Consider the following 21,091-nt stretch of genomic DNA (forward strand, 5'->3'; position numbering starts at 1 on the left):
ACTCAGTCTGACTTAGAGGGGCGTGGCCCAGGGGGGAGTGACGTATGTGCATTCCCCCTTAATCACACACATATAAATGTAGAAATATGTCAGTATCATGCAACTCTAATAACAAACCCCTAGAGTGGAAAACTAGGCTAAAGTGGGGTATGAGATCTAAGAAAAACAGATCGAGCAAGCTACATTTTGAAAATACTCAATTCAAAAATCCAAACCCCTTTCTTCAGACATCCCCTGAAGCCACGCCTCTAGAGTACTGCCACACGCAATGCTTGTTCTCAATGGTTCACAAACGCAGCACAGCAACAATTCACCCTGCTTCAGCGGCCCTGGCCCCGGCGGCTCTGGTGGTGCCGGTTGCAGCTCCAACTGGATCAGGGCTCTGGCCCTGATCCATGCATACCTCATTCAGTCTCCTCCAACACCACATTACATTTTCTAGTGACAAAACAGTTTGCCGGAGAACTTTCCATCCTAATTAGCTAATATAGCCAAGCTCTGACTCTGGCTTCGTTTCCTGAACAAGTGCTCCAAGCCTCTGAGGATGCACGAGTCATGCACGAAGAGGGGTACGTGCAGAGGGGGGAGGGACAAATGGCAGTTGAGTTTGATAGACATATCACCGTTCAATCATTTCAATTGGGCACTTAAAATGGTTGGATGGTGTTTTTTCAGTCCTGTCCCTCCCACAGGTGACTAAAAAAATTTTTATTTTTATGCTAGAGCATTTAATTAATTGGCTGTAATCGGGGTGTGAAGAAGGGGATTTTAAGCAATATAGTAAAAAATACTTCAGGAAAACATCTAACACCCCACCTTTAAATTAAATGGCATAAGTTTACATCTTACCATCACATCCTGAATTGAAATAAGTCTTAATATTCTGAATTTTTCAGTGTGTGTGTAGTGAGTACATACTTGATGCAGGACTCTTCTCCAGAGTTCATAGAGAAATGTGTTCCAAGTAATTATGCTCTTGATACTTGTAGCAGTCAAAACACCCACAATGACTAATACATTTTAGTTCACATTGTTTTTTTTCCCCTTCAGTTTTCTGTGTTGGAGTCACAGAAAATTATACAATGAAGTAACAGGTAGAGATCAATAAATAAAAAATTTGCCTTAATAGACATGTTCCGTTTTTACTCATGGAGTTGAATCTCCATATTTGTGCCTTTTTATGTCATCTTTGAAGTTATTCTACATCTCAATCTGCAACACAAAGTAATTACAAGGTAATTCTTTATGAATCCAACAAACCTCCTGTAGGATATAAATTACTTCACTATTAATTGTTTGTTTTGCATTTATAAGTAACAAGACTGACTCCAGACATACAGGAACAAACATTTTTATTTTATAATGCAAACTGCAACATATGAATTATATTATTTACCCAAAGGAGCAGAAAAAGGTCATATACCCGTGGCAAATAAATCACACACTCTGTGTTAAATCTAAGTCCAACACAATATTTCCATTCTTAAGCATAAAGGGAAAATCCACCCTAAAACAAAATGTACATTCCTTTGATGTCGGACAGTTCATTCTCATTGTGAATATAATCAGGTCTCATCCAACGCAAGAACGTGGATGCAGAACTCATTTGTTTCTGCAGACAGCGCACAAGGGAGCCTGACTTCAGCTCAACGTCAGTGATTTGTTAAGGGACATGGGCAGAAATTCATGTGCAAACCTTTGCACATTTGGGTCAACAACTTCAGACACGCATCACTGCTCTCTGGTTTCAGCCAGAGAGCAGTGATGCGTGAGATTTGAGTAATTCCCGTTCACAAATTGTAACTGAACTGTTTAATATCACAGGACTGATAAAGTGAATGAGTTTTTAGGGTAGGCTTTTGCTTCATGAAGGCATTCTATCAAATAATTTCTAAGCACAAATATAGCTTAGCTGAAACTGAACTTCAATTAATTAGTTCAGTTATTGCTTAGATAAATAATATTTACTCTACAAGAGAAAGGAAGTTTTCACATTGTTCAGATGCATGTAAAAAAAGAAAACAGTTCTAAAAGGTGATGTCAAATTGACTTTTTTGGTTGAAAATCCCTGCGCTGTTGGTTCTTGAAATATTTTGCCATTTTGTACATCTGCATCAAGTCTTGGAAAGTTTCAGAAAGGGTTAGTTGATTGGCTGAAAAAAACAACAGCCACATGACGAAAACAGTGACAGAAGTCTGTTGTAATTGTGGAAAAAAGTAAATAGCACCATGTTCACCAAGGGTAAGCCAGAAGGTAAAGGGAACACCACGGGGCACAGAGTTCAAGTGTGCACTTTAGTGCTGTGGCTTCAATCTGAACTGCTGATCCTTCAGTCTCTATTTGGTCTTCATTCTCCTCGGTCATAGTCTGGCTGTGTGCAGCTTATGCAAATATAGTCCTCCTTCTCTGCCCGCTCAGCAGACAGTCCTACACAGATCTGGTGGAACCACTGATTGCAGCTGCCATCACACTGGACCCAGTTTACCTGAAAATTAGAAAAGAAAGAAAGAAAGCTTTAAATCCACATCTAAGCATCAATGGTTGTAATCTAGTTAAAGGTTGTATTTGTAATTGTGAAATTCATGTTACTCCTACTATTATCAACAGAGGGGGGCAGCATTTTACCAAAAGGTTGAGATGTAAAACTGCCACAGCTGGTTAACATGTGATGACTTGGAGATGTTTGTGCCAGAGAATTGAAGCCCCATTACTCACCTAAGTCACAGGCAATGTCCACTCCTGTGTTCTGCATTGTTCAATTATGTTTGTGTCAAGAGAGTCTGTTAGCCTGAGGAGTGATGTAGCCTCCTTAATTTAGTTTGTAGTGACATAAAAGCATGTCATGTTAAAGTGAGATTATGATCGTGGTTTGCATCATCAGCACATATATCAGTGTAGTAACAGCTGATGTACAGATTACAGCCTCTTAGCAAAACATGTTATCACACCAGAGAAGTGTTTTTTTCCTCCTGATCCAATCCAGCACCAAGTATTATTTGTCTAAATAAATCTTCTTGTCATGATAAACAGACCGAAAACTACAGTGAAACTATTCATTTTAGTTTTACAAAAATTAGGCTAGCATTGGGTTTATTGTTTTAGTATGAAAACTGTTGGAGATAACTCTGCATAGCAATACTTTGAAATCTTTGACTTAACGCAGTTCATTTTTTTTTTTGGTTTGAATTGTATTTTTTTATGTTTTGTGTGTGAAAGTGGAAATATTAGAAAAAGCTCCTTAAACTGTAAGTTAAGTAATGTAAATGTTGTAGGCTTGTATAATGGTGCTAAGAATAAAACCCACCTCATCCCCCTCCGGCTCCCTGCACCACGGTGCAGCACACAGTGAATAGTCCTCCTCTGAGTCTGAAGGTGCAGGATCACACACTGTGTGTGTGGGAGAGCTGGTCTTTTTCGTTTCTTCACTCCTTCTTTGTTTTTCTTTGACTTCTTTTTGCGGCACTTCTGGCCTTCTCACTGTGCTGAGAATCCGAGCTGTCCTTGCGCCGTTTGGTCCTTTTGCTTGACCGTTCATTGTTTCCTTGTGAGACTGGAACCTCCGTTCTGAAGTGAAAATTAAATATAAGTATTTATTACACATCACTCACAGTATTAAACAAATGTTACATGCAACTGCTGTCATCATTATAATCGCCACCTTGACATGGTGAGGGCTTCCTCTCTGAGTCTGCTGTGGATGTTGGTCCTCGTCTGTGGGGGCACTGTGTGAGGGTAGATGGGCCAGTTTGTATAAGAGGTATCTGTACAGCTGTTCAGTCTCGGGCAGAGTAACCTGCAGCAGGAATCCTTCCACCAACAGCTCGTCCAGCTCAGAGCTCAGTGCTGTGACAAATGAGATAAACAACGTGAAGTTCAGAGGTTATTGAAAAGGACAGAATGAATGTATGCTCCAATGCAAAGTGCTTATATCTTTGAGACTCACCCTGGAGTGGAACAGACACATGCTCTGTGTAAAAAGATGACCCATTTATTTCCCGAGTGAGATGTGATGAGATTCTGTGTCCTACTCGCCCCTGAAACAATGAAGAACAATCCATTACTGTGGAAGCTTGAAATTCTTGGGTGTCTCAAACCATTTGGGTAATGTCATTAAAGTAAGGAGGCCCACTATTATTTGCGAACATAATGTTCCCACTGACCATCTTTGACACTTTCTCCAGGACTCCCTCTGTGCAGGCCTGCTGAACTCTATGCTGCCAACGGACTGTCCTCTCAATGAGAAAGCGTAGTGCGTCCCCTTCTGGCAGCCTCACCCGAATCCTTTGCAGTGAAGCCAACAGAGGCAGGACTTTGTCCAGTGGGGGTTTCCTTGAGCACTGGCAAAGAGGGCAGAGCCAGGCTTGGCCATATTCAAGCTCCACAGTTGTTGCAACACAGCCACAGTGGAAAACCTCTCGACAGAGCTCACACTGCACCATGGCACCCGAAGGGGCCTTTTGGCAAACACAAACACTAAGTGCACAACAGTTTTCAGCAGGAAGAAGCTTGGACTCATTTGAAGCGCGAAGAGCCAACAGCATCTCCATCTCCCTCTGACGAACCTCAGCCAGAGTAGTCATCTGTTAGTGGAGAAAATAAGATGTAATAAATAAAATGGGGAACTAAAGTCACTCTCAGCCTGTGATACAACACCTGACTGTGGCTCATCACCAACTCACAACAAACCTGGCTCAACACACTAATGCACATTGTGACATCCACCAATGTTGTAATTTCTTTATCAGAGGTACATGCAGTAATTTAAGGTGTCACCAATACAATCTAAAAATAGGATTTGATTAAAACTGTATTATGATAATCAGTTTTGGCTATCTGTACTTGAAATGGATACATCCAACCACCTACCATACACAAGAAATAACTGAAAATCTCAAAAGGCTGTTCAACACACTGACAGGTTTTATAGTTATGTAGTTTGCAAAAAAACTGCCAAAGAAAAAAACACTCACAGCTGAGGCTGAGTCCTTGCTCTCAGACAGAGCTCTCTCCACATCACACAGAGACTCCAGTTTTGTCGAAGCTTTTTTTATTGATTTGTGTAACTTCTTTTCCTTTTTTAGGTTTGACTTTTGAGGTCCGTACCGACGTCACACCTGGACAAAGCACCTGAAAACAAAAAAACAAACCCACAATAATTTACAGACTTGATTAGGAACCGGCTTTGACGTCAACACACTGCATAATGTGTCCATTTACCTCCAAAAGGGAGATGGTCGAGTTCTTCAGTAGGAATGTCTTTGCTGCACTCTCCTTCCACATCTGGACGTCACTGATGAGCGCTTCCAGTCGACTCAGTGGGTCGAGCCACACTGGGATGCTCTCTGCTCTGAGTACCAGCTCAGAGAGGCTGTCCAGCACAGGAATACGTCCTCCAAGCTTAAAGCAGAAGCATACGAAGTTTACAATCCACACTTGACCATTAGGTTAAGTGCTCAGAGCATTTGGGATTGTTGACATTCGAGTGAATTTTACCTGGAGTGCTTCAGCTTCCTGGAGCCATTTCTTGGCCTTGGCAACAATGTCCTTGAGCTCCAAACAGTTGGGCAAATAAGCCGGGATGTTGTCCACTTCCTGGAGGGCAGCATCGAGTGTTTCTATGCTGTGATAGGGCCTATGGAATCAAAGTAGCATTATTAATTATCTATTTGAGCTTCATACAACTGCAATAATCAATTTTTCCAATAATAAACAGGAAAAAATAGTCTGAAGTACTGAGTCTGTTGTGTGCAGTCAGTGGCCTTTAGAGTCACAAGTGTCACAACATGATCCTCTTTATCCACCATGAGTCAGCTCTGCTAACATGGCATATTTTACTCTGCAATGCCTGGAATTTAAGCCAGTTTCAAGCTTTCTACCACCGTGGATGTGAAAAAGAGGGGTTTCAAATTAGTAATGTAAAACCATCAAAAAGCTTTATAGATTAAAGAAATTTAGTCTATAATGTATTCTAGGTTAAAGTGCTCCCATGTCCATTTTTCAGTGGTTCCAGAAAGGGATTATCCTGAATTTAGATCTCTCATTACTGGATGAGATTTTCCTGTCGCAGCTGTCCTCTGGAGGTGGACTAGTGTGATTATACAAGCAATAAATATCCAAGCATCTCATAGGTTTCATATTTATCATAAAACTGAGACCTTACACTAAATTGTTGAACAGATTATTTTTTTATTTGTCTTTATTCATGTGAAAACACATTCAGAAATTAGCAGTACCTGAAAAACTGAAGAATATTTCTCACTTTTATGCCAAGTTCCTTGTTCTGGCTCCTCTGCCTTCAAACCACAGTTAATGCCGACCACAAATAAAAAAAAGCTGCAGGGTGGTTCTGCATCCTCACCTCGCCTCCATGAGGCTGAGCACCCGCTCCTCCCACTGCTCTGACACCGTCAGCAGCTCCTGCAGACGAGCCATGGCTCTTTCCACGGAGCTGTGAGGGGCCAAGCCCACTCCCTGGTCTATCAGCCTCCTCATGGTGTCCAGACAGAGGTCATCCGGCCGACTGCTCGCCTGCTGCACGGCCTCCAGCCAGCGAGCCTGCTCCAGTCTCTCCCTTAGCAGGGGCAGCTGCGGCAGCTCCACATCCAGGCCTAGACTCACATCCAGCAGGTCCTGCAGCTCCTGTGGGCTGGGGGAGTCATCAGAGAGGAGCTTCTCACTGCGCCGCTGGAAGTCGTCTACCCGGCTCAAGAGGTCCTGAAAGTCATATTATAGAGCTGTTATGGACTGGCATTCTAAACTCATTCATTCTTAAAAATCCAGGTGTATGATACTAACCTTCAGTAAGGGAGCCTGTCTGATGTTGCAGGGTAGGGTGTCCAACTGCCGCACAAAAGATCTGAGCTCCTCCACAGTCAGCTCGTTCTGGCTTTGAGACTTTCCTCCTCCAGAACGATACCTTCAACACAAATGGAAAACTGATTAACAGGTTTATTCAGTGTCTACCAAGTTAAATCACAACATGAGCAGAAAATTGACCAGTTAGACATTAACTTGATTCATTACATAAAAGTGCCATGATGGAGTTATTAATATTAAAGAAATTGCACCATTATGCATCAGGATTAGCAGATCTGATATTTATTATGAGTTTGTTCTTATGGTCATTATGTAACGCATCAGGTTCATGTATCTGACCTTGTCTGCCTCTTCCCATTCAGAAGCTGCTGTGCCATTACAGCTACTTTGTCTGCCTCAAAGGCGACTGCACGAAGCTGATCCACCAGGTTGGGTGGTGGAAATGAATGTAGTTCTGCTTGTTCCACTAGACTGTGGAGCTCCTCCAGACCTGATAAGGACATGGTACAGCTTCATACATTTATGCCAAAATTATAGCTTTCGTCTTTTAATGGAAATTCGTTTCACACTTTAAACTGACAAGCAGAAGGAAAAGATTTATACAACACAGATGTTTTTATACAGGAGTTTCACCTCTTTTCTTGCTTTCTTTGTTCTCCAGGATGTCCTGCACATTTCTGACCCACTCTTTATATGACTCTGCACGTTGCTTCACTGATGCCATCATGGGATACAACTCATCCAGTGTAAACTTGTAACTGAAGAAGACATAACAATATTGTCACATTTCAGCAAAAAGTAATTACTCCCTTTCAAAAGGCTGCACATAAAACTATTCAACCTAAATTTAACCAGGAATAGGAAATGGAAAAGGCTATATGGCTTTATCCATGTTTTCTTAATTGTACCTAAAAATGTATCATTAATATCACTATGAGGAAGTTCACAACAACAAAGCAACTATATTCACACAGTGAAACTAAAAAAAAATTTTTTTTTTTCAACTCTTATACGAAAGAAAACAAAATTTCCAGAAATCCAGATATCTGAATTTGCTTTCTCATTTCCACCATCATTATGAGGAGCTTTTTCTAACAAACTGACGCACCAAAATATTCACTGACACCCCTCACCACTACTCTTGGAGATGCTGTATTGTGATCAAAAAAGGGATTCCCTTAACAGATGCACATGGAATTTTAAGCAAAACAAAAAACACTCCATTAATTCACTTTTTGTGGTTACTGTAGACTTACTGGAGTGTAAGGTTGCTGGGTGGACAGGAGCACAGATTGTGGGTGTGGTAAAGACAAAACCATCTTGCCGGGACTGCAGGGACAGGTGATGCTAGACAGGTAGCAGGTGGTCCGACACTTGGAGCACTGGCGCTCCTCGTCTGGGAGTACCTCATAATCACTTGTTGAGACTGTACCACACCCTGGGAATGAAATGCACAGTGAGCAGCTGAATGTGGCAGGTGTGCAGACAGAGGGCTTCTAATCTTAATCTATAATTAAAGGCAAACATCAGAAGACATGAAAAAATACCAGCTCCTAATTCAGTCAGAAATTCTAGCGGGAAATTAGTTTTAATACTTGCTGTTTTGCTCAGCATTGAAGAGTGGACAATGCAAAAACTAAATGTTGTCTGCTGTCATGCCCTCAAATGTTTTATCTGCTTAATAACAACAACAATATTGTTTACTTTTAAATCCATGTAATTAACCCTTAATATAGTTGTGCTCTGAAACTATATGCTGCTGTCACTGCAGTTTAATAGCTGCCACCCTGAACAAATATGGCTCCTGGAGTTAGAACTTGCTCACCATCTTTTTCACTTTGTCCCTCAGTTCCTCCTCTTCTTCTACCATGGCAGTCATCTCTTTATTCACCACTGATGCCAGGTCGACATCCATCGTATCTGCTTTACAGGCCATGTTACAAACCATCTCATCATGGGAGAAGACGCAGTACCTGCTCAGCTGGCGATAGTGGCCCACGCAGTTACGACCAATGGGCATCTGCAAAAAAAGGCAAATTTGTTTAATTGATGCCGTTTCAATATTTGATCATTTTCTAGAACAATTTAGCATTTCCTATTAAACATAAGTGAAGTAAATTTTATAGGCAGTGCATATTTAAGTTGTTCTCTTACCCAGTCCATGGTACAGAAGTTGACAGCTTCAGCAAAGTTGAAACCCTGGTTGAAGCCGCTGTGGTAAGCTCTGGGAAAAGTGATGACAAACTCGCCGGCGCACTGATTGGTCCGATAGATCTAGTGAAAAGTAGGTTAGGAAAAAGAGGGACAGTTAATTACTGGCTGTACAGGTTTCAGTTCCCCTGTTTTTCCCCCTTATTATGTAAAGACACAGACTGACAGATTTTGATCCACACAGTTGTGATTTCATCATAAATCAAATATTAAATGTGAAATGTTTGTCTCCTTTTTCATACAAGAGATGTATAGTATTAAGTATTCCACCTTGGTATAGACGTGTGATATTTGTAAAGTCTTCTATAATCACGCTATCAAATATGATTGATTAAAGAGTGAGACATTTACCGGGACACCATTGTTCATCAATGTATTTGGATTCATGATGGTGACCAGCTGGTGAAGGAGATCCGGCTGAGACTCGAACAGTTCAGGTGCCAGTTTCTTCATGACTGACTCGAGGTGCTCTGCAGCATAACCAGGGGCTCCATACCACGTCTTTGGCTCTCCCCTGTACATGTGGCCAAACGTCTCAGTCAGCTTTGGAAGTCTTATTTTAATTTGCCACAGCAAGACCAAACAATTCAACAAATATTCAATAACACCCTGAGAGTGAACTTTACCAGTGAAGATAGTTTATGGAATAGCTCCAATGATCCTCAATGTGCCAGCAGAAGGAGGAGAAGCACATGCCCACGTACAGCCAAGGTAACTTCATCCCACAGATGTCGGCTGTAACATGAGTCAGCACCGATGCATCTAGCACCGGCATGTTGTTCAGGTTCCAGCCGCTGGTCAGGTAATGCTGCAGGTCACAGACAGGTCTCAACCTTTAACTCAAATACATCTGTCTGGATGAAAACTGATCATTGATCTAATGTCAAGTGTTTTTTCATCCTACTGTTTTCCTCATAATGCTTGAAAAACTAAAACTGCATTTGTAAACATATCAAATTCACAAACCAAACTGCAAGACCAAAAAGAAACAAACAAAAAAAAAACTCACTTCATGCACAAAAGAAAACACTTCATTTTTTCTTAACATGTTACACTTTTCAACAGTGTGAGAAGCAAAAATATTTTAAAAAGCCTAAATCACTGTTCTCATAACAACAGACTGTACCTCATCCTCAGGAGAGACTTCAAAATGGCCGTTCCTCACAGGGAAACCACTCCCAAACTCCTTGGAGGCGATGTCTGCTCCGTATTCCACAGTGACATCCTCTTCGATGGTACTGACGAGACGCCAGAACTCCTTCTCCACCAGCTCAGTGGGAACCATCTAAAAACACACCAACACTACTGTCAATGTGACGATGTTTCCTCACAGGTTCAAAGATCCAGAATTGACAGGCTTTCTTCTGAACAAATAATGTTACGTATCAACCACCATTACACATCTGTCATTCGCTACAAATACATGTTGTGTTCAGGGCCCTGCAGACTGTACAGTTTCAACAGTCTGATAAGTTCATCAGCAGCCACAGTTTGGCAATAGGGATCTAAATCTTGGGCAAACACAAACTGTGCAATGGAAAATCTACTGAATCTCAGGCTAAGACGCATGTATAGATACAAGAATAAAACATTATCAGCCCTTGTTGCCTCTCGGTGCCACAATAGTTACAAACAACGAAGCTATGCTCAGCCATTACAAATCTGGTATTTAAGTGAGGAAAAAAATCCAGAGTCAAGGGGAAGGAGGAGATTGTGAAAACCCCGTGACTTGGGATGATATTTTTGCAATGAAAGCTAGAGTTTTAGTAAAATAAACAAACAAACTGATTGTGTTGATCAATGTGTTGTTTCTTGGGGCTTTCTTATTTGATATGAAGTGGTTTTAGATCATACCAGTCATGCTGTGAGATGGTCATCTTAAATTTCTGACTACTGTCAGTTTTGTCTGAATTGTTTAGTTTTTTTTCTCATTTTCTCATTGTCTGAGACAGAACAAATCTGCATAGGATGTGCCAGCTTTAACCTTAAGTCCACCCTTTTCATGGAACTACAACCCCTAACAAATGGAATTTATGGCCAAATTACATGTATTAGACTTCATTTGAAAGGAAATATGTTAAGGTTTGTGAAATGTAGCATGTGGTTAAAACAACCTGAGCTACAGCTGTTCAAATGTAACCGTAACCCAAGCACTTAAATGGGTCATTGGTGACCTAGTGGATGTTAAAAAGGTTAAACACGAAGCGTGTGAGGACTCCTACACCCCCCCCCCGAGTCAGACCTCTCACCGTCTCATGCATTAAAAGAACCCACAGGATGTGAGAGTGTGGAGGAGGGAGTGCAGCATCTGATAAGATAAACACAACTCTTTCTGGTGTGTTATCAATGTAGACGTAAATCATTAAAATGAGCACCAGAGAACATTTTCCTTTGCCAAATCCTCCCAAAAAAGCACTTTTCTTTGTTTGATATGTGAACTGCACAGTTTCATTGGCTGAACTATATTATGCATGTTTATGTAGCTGAGGTTTGGTGTTTGAATTAAAACTCATTTTATACATTTGGTACAGTAGTAATTACTGAGTTTGGATTGTCTTCTTTGTCAACTATACAAAACCAACACATTTTATACTTTACTACTTTAATATATTTTAGAAGCAAAAAATATCATTTCTCCAGCCAGTGGTTCCTCTAGGAATGAATAATATTGTGTAATAGCATGGGACTACATTTTTTTCCCCCTACAACCATTGCCAATGTAAATCTATCTGACATTACTGAAGCAGAAATCACATTTACAGACAAATGAACGTCTTCATAATGGTCATTCACATTATGTCAAGGGACGTGTACTCGTATTATGTCATTTTTAGATATTTTTAACATGGAAATGCTACATATGTATGTTTACAGTCTGGGATCTAGTACCAAGAGAAGTGTTTGTTCCCATGGTGTTCACCCCTTTTACTCTAAACTATAACTCTACCTCTGACCTTCTGCTTGTCACTGATCCTTTCCTGAAGTAAAGCAGACCCTGCCATGCTTCATGGTCTTAAAGTCTAATCCAACAAAAACTTTAGAGTATCTAAAAAGAATTGAAACCAGTCTTGATCTAATTAACAAAGAAGGTCAACTCACATGAACTGGCATGTTAAAATAATCAGACTTGAACGAATCAGCCATATCTCCAAAAGCTTGAAGTGTGTAGCTCCTGCTGGCCTGCTCAAAGCCAAAAGCGACAGGGGGTTTGCCACATTCCTATGAAAAAGATGGAAATTAAGTTGAAACAAATATTTACACTTAAATCTTCATGTGATGATCAAACAGGAAATTTTACTGTTGTTCCTAATTTGGAGCCCCTCTGTTGGGCTCTCTGGGAGTGCAGAGGCAGGAGCTCACCTGAGCCAAGCACTTGGGGCACCTCCAGTCGCCTTTGGGAACATCATGGAGGGGAGGGATCAGACAGAAGATGTGATAACTATCATCACAGCCGTCGCACAACAGCAGGCGGTCCTCAGCGCTTCCACTGCCACATACCAAGCACATGTATTGGTCCACCTGAGGAGACAGAGATAGAGAATTATAAGAAATGTGATGCACCATTGTGCCATGTTTTTGCATCATTTGAACATGTCTGAAACTTACTTTACTTGGTATTTTATTCAATACCGTTTCCTCATGTTCAACAGGCTCCTGTTTCACCACAGTTACAGCCATTCTCACTGAAAGAACACAAATAAAAGCTTTTACAAAGCTTTCAGTAATACTAGTCATATAACCCAAGCATTCCTCTTCTCTTTATAAACTGATCAGTAGTGTCATTGTTTTTACCAGGTTCTGATTTGGTAACAAAAGTTCCCATCCGCCTCCTTAGATTAGGACGATTTTCACAAATTTCTCCAGGTTCACTTTTGAAACAGCCTCTCTAAAGTAACAACATTATAAAAAAAAAAAAAACAGATTGTGAGGAAGAGCACAGAATAATACCTGTACAGTATAGAATTTAACACCTTAAACTAGTAGCACAAACATGTGACTCGACCCCTGAAATACATACAGCTATTTAACAGTCCTAGTTAAGGTCAGTGGGTCAGTTTACACATCTTGCGACAAAACATTCCCCATTTTCACCTCAAAAAGCAGAACGCCTTGCACATGATTCAGAAGGCAATGTCAGCAAAGAGGCAAATCCGACTCACTTCTGATCTCATTCGTTTTGCTCGGCGAGCAATGCTGCAGGTCTCCTGGGGCTGGACAGACTGACGCTGTGGCAGGTCATGAGGGGTGTATTCTTTATCTTTAGTGTCATTAGTCAAGGTGGCCTTCTGCAAAGACAAGCAGGTAGATATGATGATGAGATTACAGTGACAACCCAATGATTAAATTAAAAATGACAAAGTGGAAAACAGAGCAGTGAATAATGCAATACTATTGTAATAAATAGCCCATGATGACACTGGGATCACAGTTGAGCAATTCTGCTACACCTGACACTGCAAGGTGATCATGTTTGATACATGACAATGTATTTATGACTGAGGAACACTAAAATACCTCTAAAGGCCCCTTAGAACAGCCAAGAGTCAGAGTTATGTATTTATTCTCTGTATTGTGGCATCACTTTCACAGAATTTGACAACCTGGATTCTCAACATGTGCCATAATTCCTAAAAGTAGTGAGTCTCTTAAACTGTCAGGGAATCTGTCCGGAGATCCTGCACTTTTTAATAAAAAATGGTGATTTTGGTGCCAGCATAATGAAACATATTGGATATGTTATACAAGCTGATATAACCCTATATTAATATTTTGATGCACTGCGATAAATAATGGTATCTTTTTAGTACTTGTCTGTGTAAAACCACAATTGACAGTGACCTGATAATCATGTGGTTGTGTCCACTACCACATGGGCGTAAATGCCCTGAGCGCCAATTCCCTGATTCAATTCCCTGATCCCATTTGCTGCATGTCATTACACTTTTGTCATTCTCTACATTTCCTGTCTCTCTCTACTTTCTATTATCATATGAAGAGGTAAAAAAGCAAAAAAAACCAAACATCAACAATAAAACTATTATTTTACTTTTCACTACAAGTAACACGTGCAACACCTGCTGTTCTACTGAGAAAAAAAAACAAAACAACACAGGTAGAACGTACAGGAAGATTGGCTCCAGTCTGAAACAGGTTATACGGGTACAGAATCCTCTCATAGTGCGTCCGCAAATGGGAGCCTATAGCCTTTCCCGGAGCAAAGCCCATTTTGACAGATATCTTAGTCCAACGTCGCTCTCTACAGACAGCATCGAATCCCCCCTCTTCATTCACCAGCTTTAAAACAATAACATGAAAAAAAAAGAGAAGTTATACATCCTGTTGTTTGGGAGAGTGCTGATTGGGTAAAATATATTCACATGTAAATAAAACACTCTGTTGTCAAACCTTGTTCAGCTGATACAGGTCCAGAATCTTTCTTTCCACATGAGGGATTTTCAGGGTACATCCTTGAAGCTCCCAGAATTTTGCTATTTGATCCAGGAAGTTTAGTTTAACTCTGGTCTGAGCCTGAGAAACACAATGAAACATCTTTCAAAAAAACTAATTACAAGGCCCTTTGTTTAGTTTCCTGTGTACAATTTGTCAAGAACCCTACTGAAATGATATTCTCAGCTATTTTCCTCCAATTATATTTGTTTTTCAAGAACACATTGTGAGTTTAGTCAGTGTAGCAATTAGTCAAAACTACAAACAGGAGTACAGCCAAAGGGCAGGTCTTGGTGTGTTTGCATGTGATTGACCAAAGTAAACTCTTCAAATATACAGGTTTGGCTTACATGTGTAATAAGCACTAGTAACATCTGACTTTGTAGGATTCTTGATGAATTGTCTTCATTTACCAAATACAATATTTGAAGCTTATTATTATTATTATTATTATTATTATTATTATTATTTAATGTATCTTTAATAAGTTAACATACCTCTAACTCATTAAGCCTTTGAATCCGTGGTGTGAATTTCAGTCTGTCGACATCACAGGCAAATGGTGGCTGCCATTCCTGAGAGAGTACAAAAGACATTTTATTAAGCACATACAGAAATAATTCTTACATGGTCACACTGAAAAGAAACCAACTTTCATAAACAAAAACTGTCAGCCAGTAGAAAAGGGAGACATGCACAGCTAAACCAAACCCAGCAAACATGAGTGGGGGGTAGTTGACAAGAAACCATCTTGAACAAGACTTTGCTAAGAAAATATCCAACATTCAGGGAATGATGCTTTTGGCCTCTGCATTTTGGGAAAGTAAATTGAGCTGTTGACAAACAAAAGAATGAAAAAACTGAGGTGAAAAAAAAAGACTGATGTTTTACTTTGTGTGTGATTTGTGAAAGGCTTGGGTGTTTGACTAAAAGCAATGTACTTTTGGATAATTTCTGACTTTTTTTACTACAATACTTAAAAACATCCCTCAAAGAAATGCAAAACTAAGCAACCTATTGATTAAGTTAACACATAATTCCAACTGCAAATAAAAAGATCATTTGCAGGACAATGCAAACTTGGGCTAATGTGGCATCTCATCTCTCTAAAGTTTTTCCTGTTTCTTCAGTTTCAGTGCTGTGCCTAAGCCTTATAATTTCATACAAAAAACCTGCTGTAGACACTGACAAAGAGTAAGAATTTAAACGTAACCTTGACTACACACCCAGTCTAAACACCCACGAGACTGCAGCTCTTCGAGTAAACCAACAGCCCAGCCCACAGGAAGCCATTGTGTTTGCAAACATTCAAAGAGGCTGAGAGCAAGAAACACAAGACACAAACTGTCTTACTGACAGACTGACATGGACACGTCTTATATTTATTTACACTGTATTAAAAACACCAACTTGCTCAGATAAACAACTCCCTGCAACACCTGAAAACCTGCTACCACCAAGACATCCAAGTGTTAGAAAATACCATACTGATGACGAATCATTCTGATAACAGTTTAAAAAGACAGAAATAAAACTTACGAAATGTGTCCTTGTTCATGTCAGAATGTGGCATCCAAGCCACCATGAAGTTGATAAGGGTCTTCCTCCCACACAATGGTTTACTCATCACAGGCTGTTATGTCGTTACTTTGAAAGCTACAGATAATGCTGCTGGCTTGTCAAGCTTGAAACACTGTTTTTTTTTTTACTCTGGGATTCCCAGGACAGTTCTGAGTGAACAAAGATGTAGTTCATGGTGTTTTGGAAGTCGTAAAAACAATTAAACCAAAATAAATCCATGCCCGAGCCCTCTCACACACAGTACAACATCAACACATTTTTTTGTACACATCTGGTTTTAGAACACAAATACCTGTCTTAGATGATCTGAGATTTACATATGTGTTTATTTATTTATTTATTCTCTTTAAATATATTAAAACTACTCTTACTCATTTAAAGTCCATGTTAATTTGCATATGAAGGTGCCATCTTGTATTACCAGATTTGACTGAAACCAAACACAGGAAAGAAAGTTTCACAAATTTACACCCCACAGCCAAACTATAAAATGGCACAGCACATTAATCAACAGGCTAAATTAGCATACAGGAAATCAAAAGCAAAATCCTCATAATACTGTCCTAAAGAAGAGAAATGTGTACAGTCCAGCCTGTGGTCTTGCCCCTCTTACTAGGGTGGAAATGCCGATCAGGGTTCGGACAACAATGGCTGCATTAACACCACCTCATTAACTGTATACAAAGCTGGATTACACCCACCAATATCCTGGTACAAAAGAAAAACAAACACTACAAAGACTAAAACTGTGCTGGGCTTTCTAACCATCTTTTAAACATGAGTTTGAAGTGCTACATAGGTCCAAACATGACTAACCTTGTGCCAAGGCCAATAAATGAATGAAGTGTTTGTACGAGTTCAATGGATATAATTTCCATTTGTTCGATTTGCTTCAGTTACGACGTAAAACCCTGGAGGAAATACTGACCATGTACTGTTCACTCAGAAATCAGATTAAAAAAAAAAAAAGCTGTGATGCAATGACTTCTTCCTCTCTATGGCACTCTCACTTCATAAATAATTTGCAGAAGGAAAAAAAAAAAGGTACAAAGAAGACAACGAAATATCTTGGAGATATCAGAGCAGAACCGTGGTATTACATAAATGTCTCACATGCCTACGAGATGCCCAACACAGGCCTACATTCAAAAAAAAAAAAAGAAAAAAAAAGAGGAATCAACTCAGATTCACACTGTTGTAGGACTATATTTTTTTTACTTGGGTTAGTTTGGCCTGCACACCACCCTTGAGCTAAAATTTGGTGTGCATGTTAATTGAAAATGACTGTTACATGACACAGGACTGCAGATAATGGCAATTACACACAGTACAAGGGAAACTCGAAGACTGATCTGAAACATGACAACAATGAAATACATGTGCACATTTTTTTTTTTTTAACTACTGTAAACAAATTTCAACTTTCTTGACCTGACATTTCTAAGCACATGGTATGCAGTTGAAACATTCAGTGTTTAAAAAGTGTGATAGTGGCTGATATTGATATCATTTCTAGATAAGAATGAGAAGAAATATTCCTGAGTATATGTACCTTAAAACACTGTCTACAATGCTTGTATGCTGGGCAAAGGCATACATGGGATGGTAAACAATCCCCCCTTTGTGAAGATAAACCAAGACTATCTGCACCCAGTCTTTGCTTCTTTGTTTATATCAGATGTCCATTTCCAGCCATGCTTTGAGATGTGGGCAAACAGACAAACACCCACCCAGTTTTGGTAACAGCCTCTACCTATCCTGTTGAAATGTGCAAAATGGTCTTTTCACAGCAGCTTCAATACTAAGGGTCGGTGCCATGTTTCCTCATGACATAAAAAACGACATCCAACCATGATATAATCAAAGAAAAAATGATTATTTATCATAGATAGCGATACTCTTAACATCAGCAGACTGTGGCCTTTATCCAATTTGCATGGATGCACGGACACACCCTTGAATAAGGTATCTGTCCTCTCCTATCACAACAGATCGAAAATAAGGTCAAGAAAGACTATTTAAGTTTTGCTCGTTTCATTTGTGTTCTTAAATATTTAATACCGTCTTTGACTTGGGTGACGTTGGGGAGGTGTGGATTATGACAAAATAATCATCCAATTAGAAAAAGAAAATGTTACAAAAGCAGCCAATGGTCGGAGAGTTGTTTTTATTTTCACCTATAATGTTATTGTGTGTGCCTCGAGTATATTTTAACATACTAACCAGGTCGACGATTGGGAATAATCGCTTTCAGATCGGTTTATCGCACAGAGGTGATAAAACTGTGATAAAGAGAGGAAATAAGTGTCCAGTGAGCCCAGTGTTTTACACCATCAGCGACCCGTCTCTCCATAAACAGTTGGTCACCGAGCACGTACTTACGTTAGACGGGAGACAACTGCAGCTTAAAAAGGCCCGATTAACGCTGGCTATGTTACCTCACACTAGCTAAATCCGTCAAAGCTTGGAGAGAAAAATTACACTTCATAATTACTGATTTAAATCCCTGGTTGCGTTATATGACAAGTTAAAATCCAGCAAAGTTAACGATTTCCGCGTCCTGAGTTAGCGTTAACGTACTAGCTAAACATTTTCCCTTATATTTGCATAACAGTCAAACTTAAGCGTTTAAATTATTTTTAGAAATCATCTTCCTCGCCGACTGTAAATATGAACATATGGTAGGCTGTGTATGTGTTAAAAAAAAAAAAACTTGATCAAAAGTCATATTTGCTCCTCACTGCTATGTCTAAGAGTGCACTGAAGCTTCACTGAGGTTATCGTTGTTGCAAACACAACACACTCAGAGCTCAGGCTAGCTGACAATTCAACTCGGAGCCGCAATCCGCCATGTTGAAACCTGTCTAAAACACACAACTTTGAGTGCTAAATTATCAACAGCGGCAGAAGACAGCACGCCACAAAAAACCTCAAAACACCGACAAATGTAGGGAACACTCACCGGTGGAGGTCGGACTTTGCAGATGCCAGTTTTCTCTGCAATGGGTCGTATTTTGTTGATGTACGCAAAAGGGTCGGCAAATTCCTCCCAGCTGGGCTCAAAAACAGGGCACTCCGGAGGAGGAATGAACTCATTCAGCTGAGGTTGAGTCATAGTTGCATCTTTGTTATGACTGCCGTGGAAATCGTTTTGGTATTCCTCACGCCGAAAATGCCAGCTATGAATTTGTGTCTTTCAGATCATGCCTACTCTCCACTCATTGAACTCAAAGACGAATTATCTAGTTGGAGACGAGAGGGGCTGACATGCAGGCACCGTCTACATCCGCCTCAAAAAGTAGACACCGCACTAATTATTTAGGCTGCCATAATTCTAAAATCCAGCGAGTCTGCGGCCAGATATCACGCAGAAGCACCCTTTGACTATTTTATGTGCGTACAGCTATATCTGGTGTGAAACTAACGTTAAACTATAACGTTAGAGCTTAAGTAGTGTACCTACATCTGTTTCAAGGAGTTAAATGTCCGATTGACTGTCTTACAGGTTCTCCTCGTCTTATAGCCAACTTTACCAAGCTTTATGTAAAAGTTTGCTTTACACATATTAACACTTTAGAAACACAGTACTCTTTTAGCTACAGATTATATCGCTTATTGGTTCCGTGCTTTCCTCACAGATGATTGTCCCCCTGTTGAATTTGTTTGATTCGTACACCTGCTGGCACGGCGGTGAAGCGGATCTAATTGGTTTACCATTGAGGAGATGAGCTGTACTGACTTTTCCGTACCCGCCCGGCTGTGACAAAGAATAGGCGTTGGAAACGGTTCGTCGGGTTTTATACTCAAACACACCCACTAGATCTTTGCGCGCTGACCGGCACTTCGTTTTTAAATGGTCTAGAGGAGCTAGTTGATTGGATGCTAGATAAAGACCGTGGTCATGTGACTACAGTTTGGCTGTTTGGATTTTAATGAGAAACATTAAAAATCAGTTATTCCACATATTTTAGCTCTTGGGCCATCGCACAAAGTGGAGCCTTTATAGGTAGAACAGAGTCAAAACTACTTAAAACAAATATGTATTTCCTCATACCTTAACCCTTTGAAATTTCTACAGTTTTAATTTTATATATATATATATATATATATATATATATATATATATATATATATATATATATATATATATATATATATATATATATATATACATACATACACACACACACACACACACACACACACACACACACACACGCTTTGCATGCAGTCTGAGTGAGTAGTATTGTAATTAAACTGTTGTAATGTCCATAAGGTTGTGTTAGTAGCTGCAGCTGATAATAGTTTGTGGTCTATAGTCTGTGGTTTCCTGTCTGTTTAATCTATGATATTACTGATGCATCAAGTGTCAGTGTTATTTGACTTTGTTCTCATACCGTAGTTATGAACAGATCCCTTTGGCTGAAAGGGAATAGATTTGACTTGTGATCTGCAGCATACATTATATGACCCACTTTCTAGAAAATCAAACAAACTGCTACTGTATTTTTTAAAATAAATTACATATTAATAGGTTTTGTTATTTTTATTTTTTTCATAATTTTGTTGTTATTTTCATCTTCAAGCACACAAACAATAACTGTTTAACACTTGAACAGAAATAGGCATCAACTCACATTCACTCAGTTGTAGGATGTTTTACTTGGGTTAGTTTGGTCTGCACGCTACCCTTGAGCTAAAATTTGGTTTGCACATTAAAAGAAAAACAAGTGGCACATGACACAGGACTGCAGATAATGACAATTACATACAGTACAAGGGTAACTGTGAACTCTGATCAAAAACATTGTTCATCTCTTTGTACACATGTATTTTTAATTTTTTTTTTTACTGATATGGACACATTTCAACTTTCTTGACCTGCTTCCTGTATTTAGTTCAAAACCTTTGGTTGTGGCCAATTTACAATTTCTTGATATGAATGAGAAAAAGGCTACAGTACTTCTATGCTGGGCGAAGCAGCAAATGGGATGGTCAACAGTTCCCCCCTCTGTGAAGATAAACCAAGAGTGT

The 21,091-nt window shown here is 39.7% G+C and overlaps 1 protein-coding gene across 1 annotated transcript; it reads right to left on the reverse strand.

Annotated features, from left to right (window-relative positions):
- Positions 1-1,335: 1,335 nt before the first annotated feature.
- Positions 1,336-19,172, reverse strand: kdm5ba (lysine demethylase 5Ba). The gene is given in 32 exon segments (XM_030134196.1): positions 1,336-2,486; positions 3,306-3,432; positions 3,434-3,534; positions 3,536-3,565; positions 3,660-3,844; positions 3,945-4,035; positions 4,162-4,581; positions 4,972-5,049; positions 5,051-5,128; positions 5,219-5,398; positions 5,495-5,633; positions 6,360-6,715; positions 6,797-6,917; positions 7,157-7,307; positions 7,451-7,575; positions 8,074-8,129; positions 8,131-8,234; positions 8,237-8,255; positions 8,643-8,837; positions 8,972-9,091; positions 9,380-9,542; positions 9,655-9,836; positions 10,155-10,313; positions 12,128-12,247; positions 12,389-12,547; positions 12,635-12,711; positions 12,821-12,914; positions 13,189-13,314; positions 14,153-14,323; positions 14,435-14,557; positions 14,974-15,051; positions 19,020-19,172. Coding segments are annotated over 32 exon segments (4,419 nt in total). The 3' UTR covers positions 1,336-2,348.
- Positions 19,173-21,091: the final 1,919 nt, after the last annotated feature.

The sequence above is a fragment of the Sphaeramia orbicularis genome, chromosome 5 (assembly GCF_902148855.1).
Source record: "Sphaeramia orbicularis chromosome 5, fSphaOr1.1, whole genome shotgun sequence".
Taxonomy (NCBI): Eukaryota; Metazoa; Chordata; class Actinopteri; order Kurtiformes; family Apogonidae; genus Sphaeramia; species Sphaeramia orbicularis.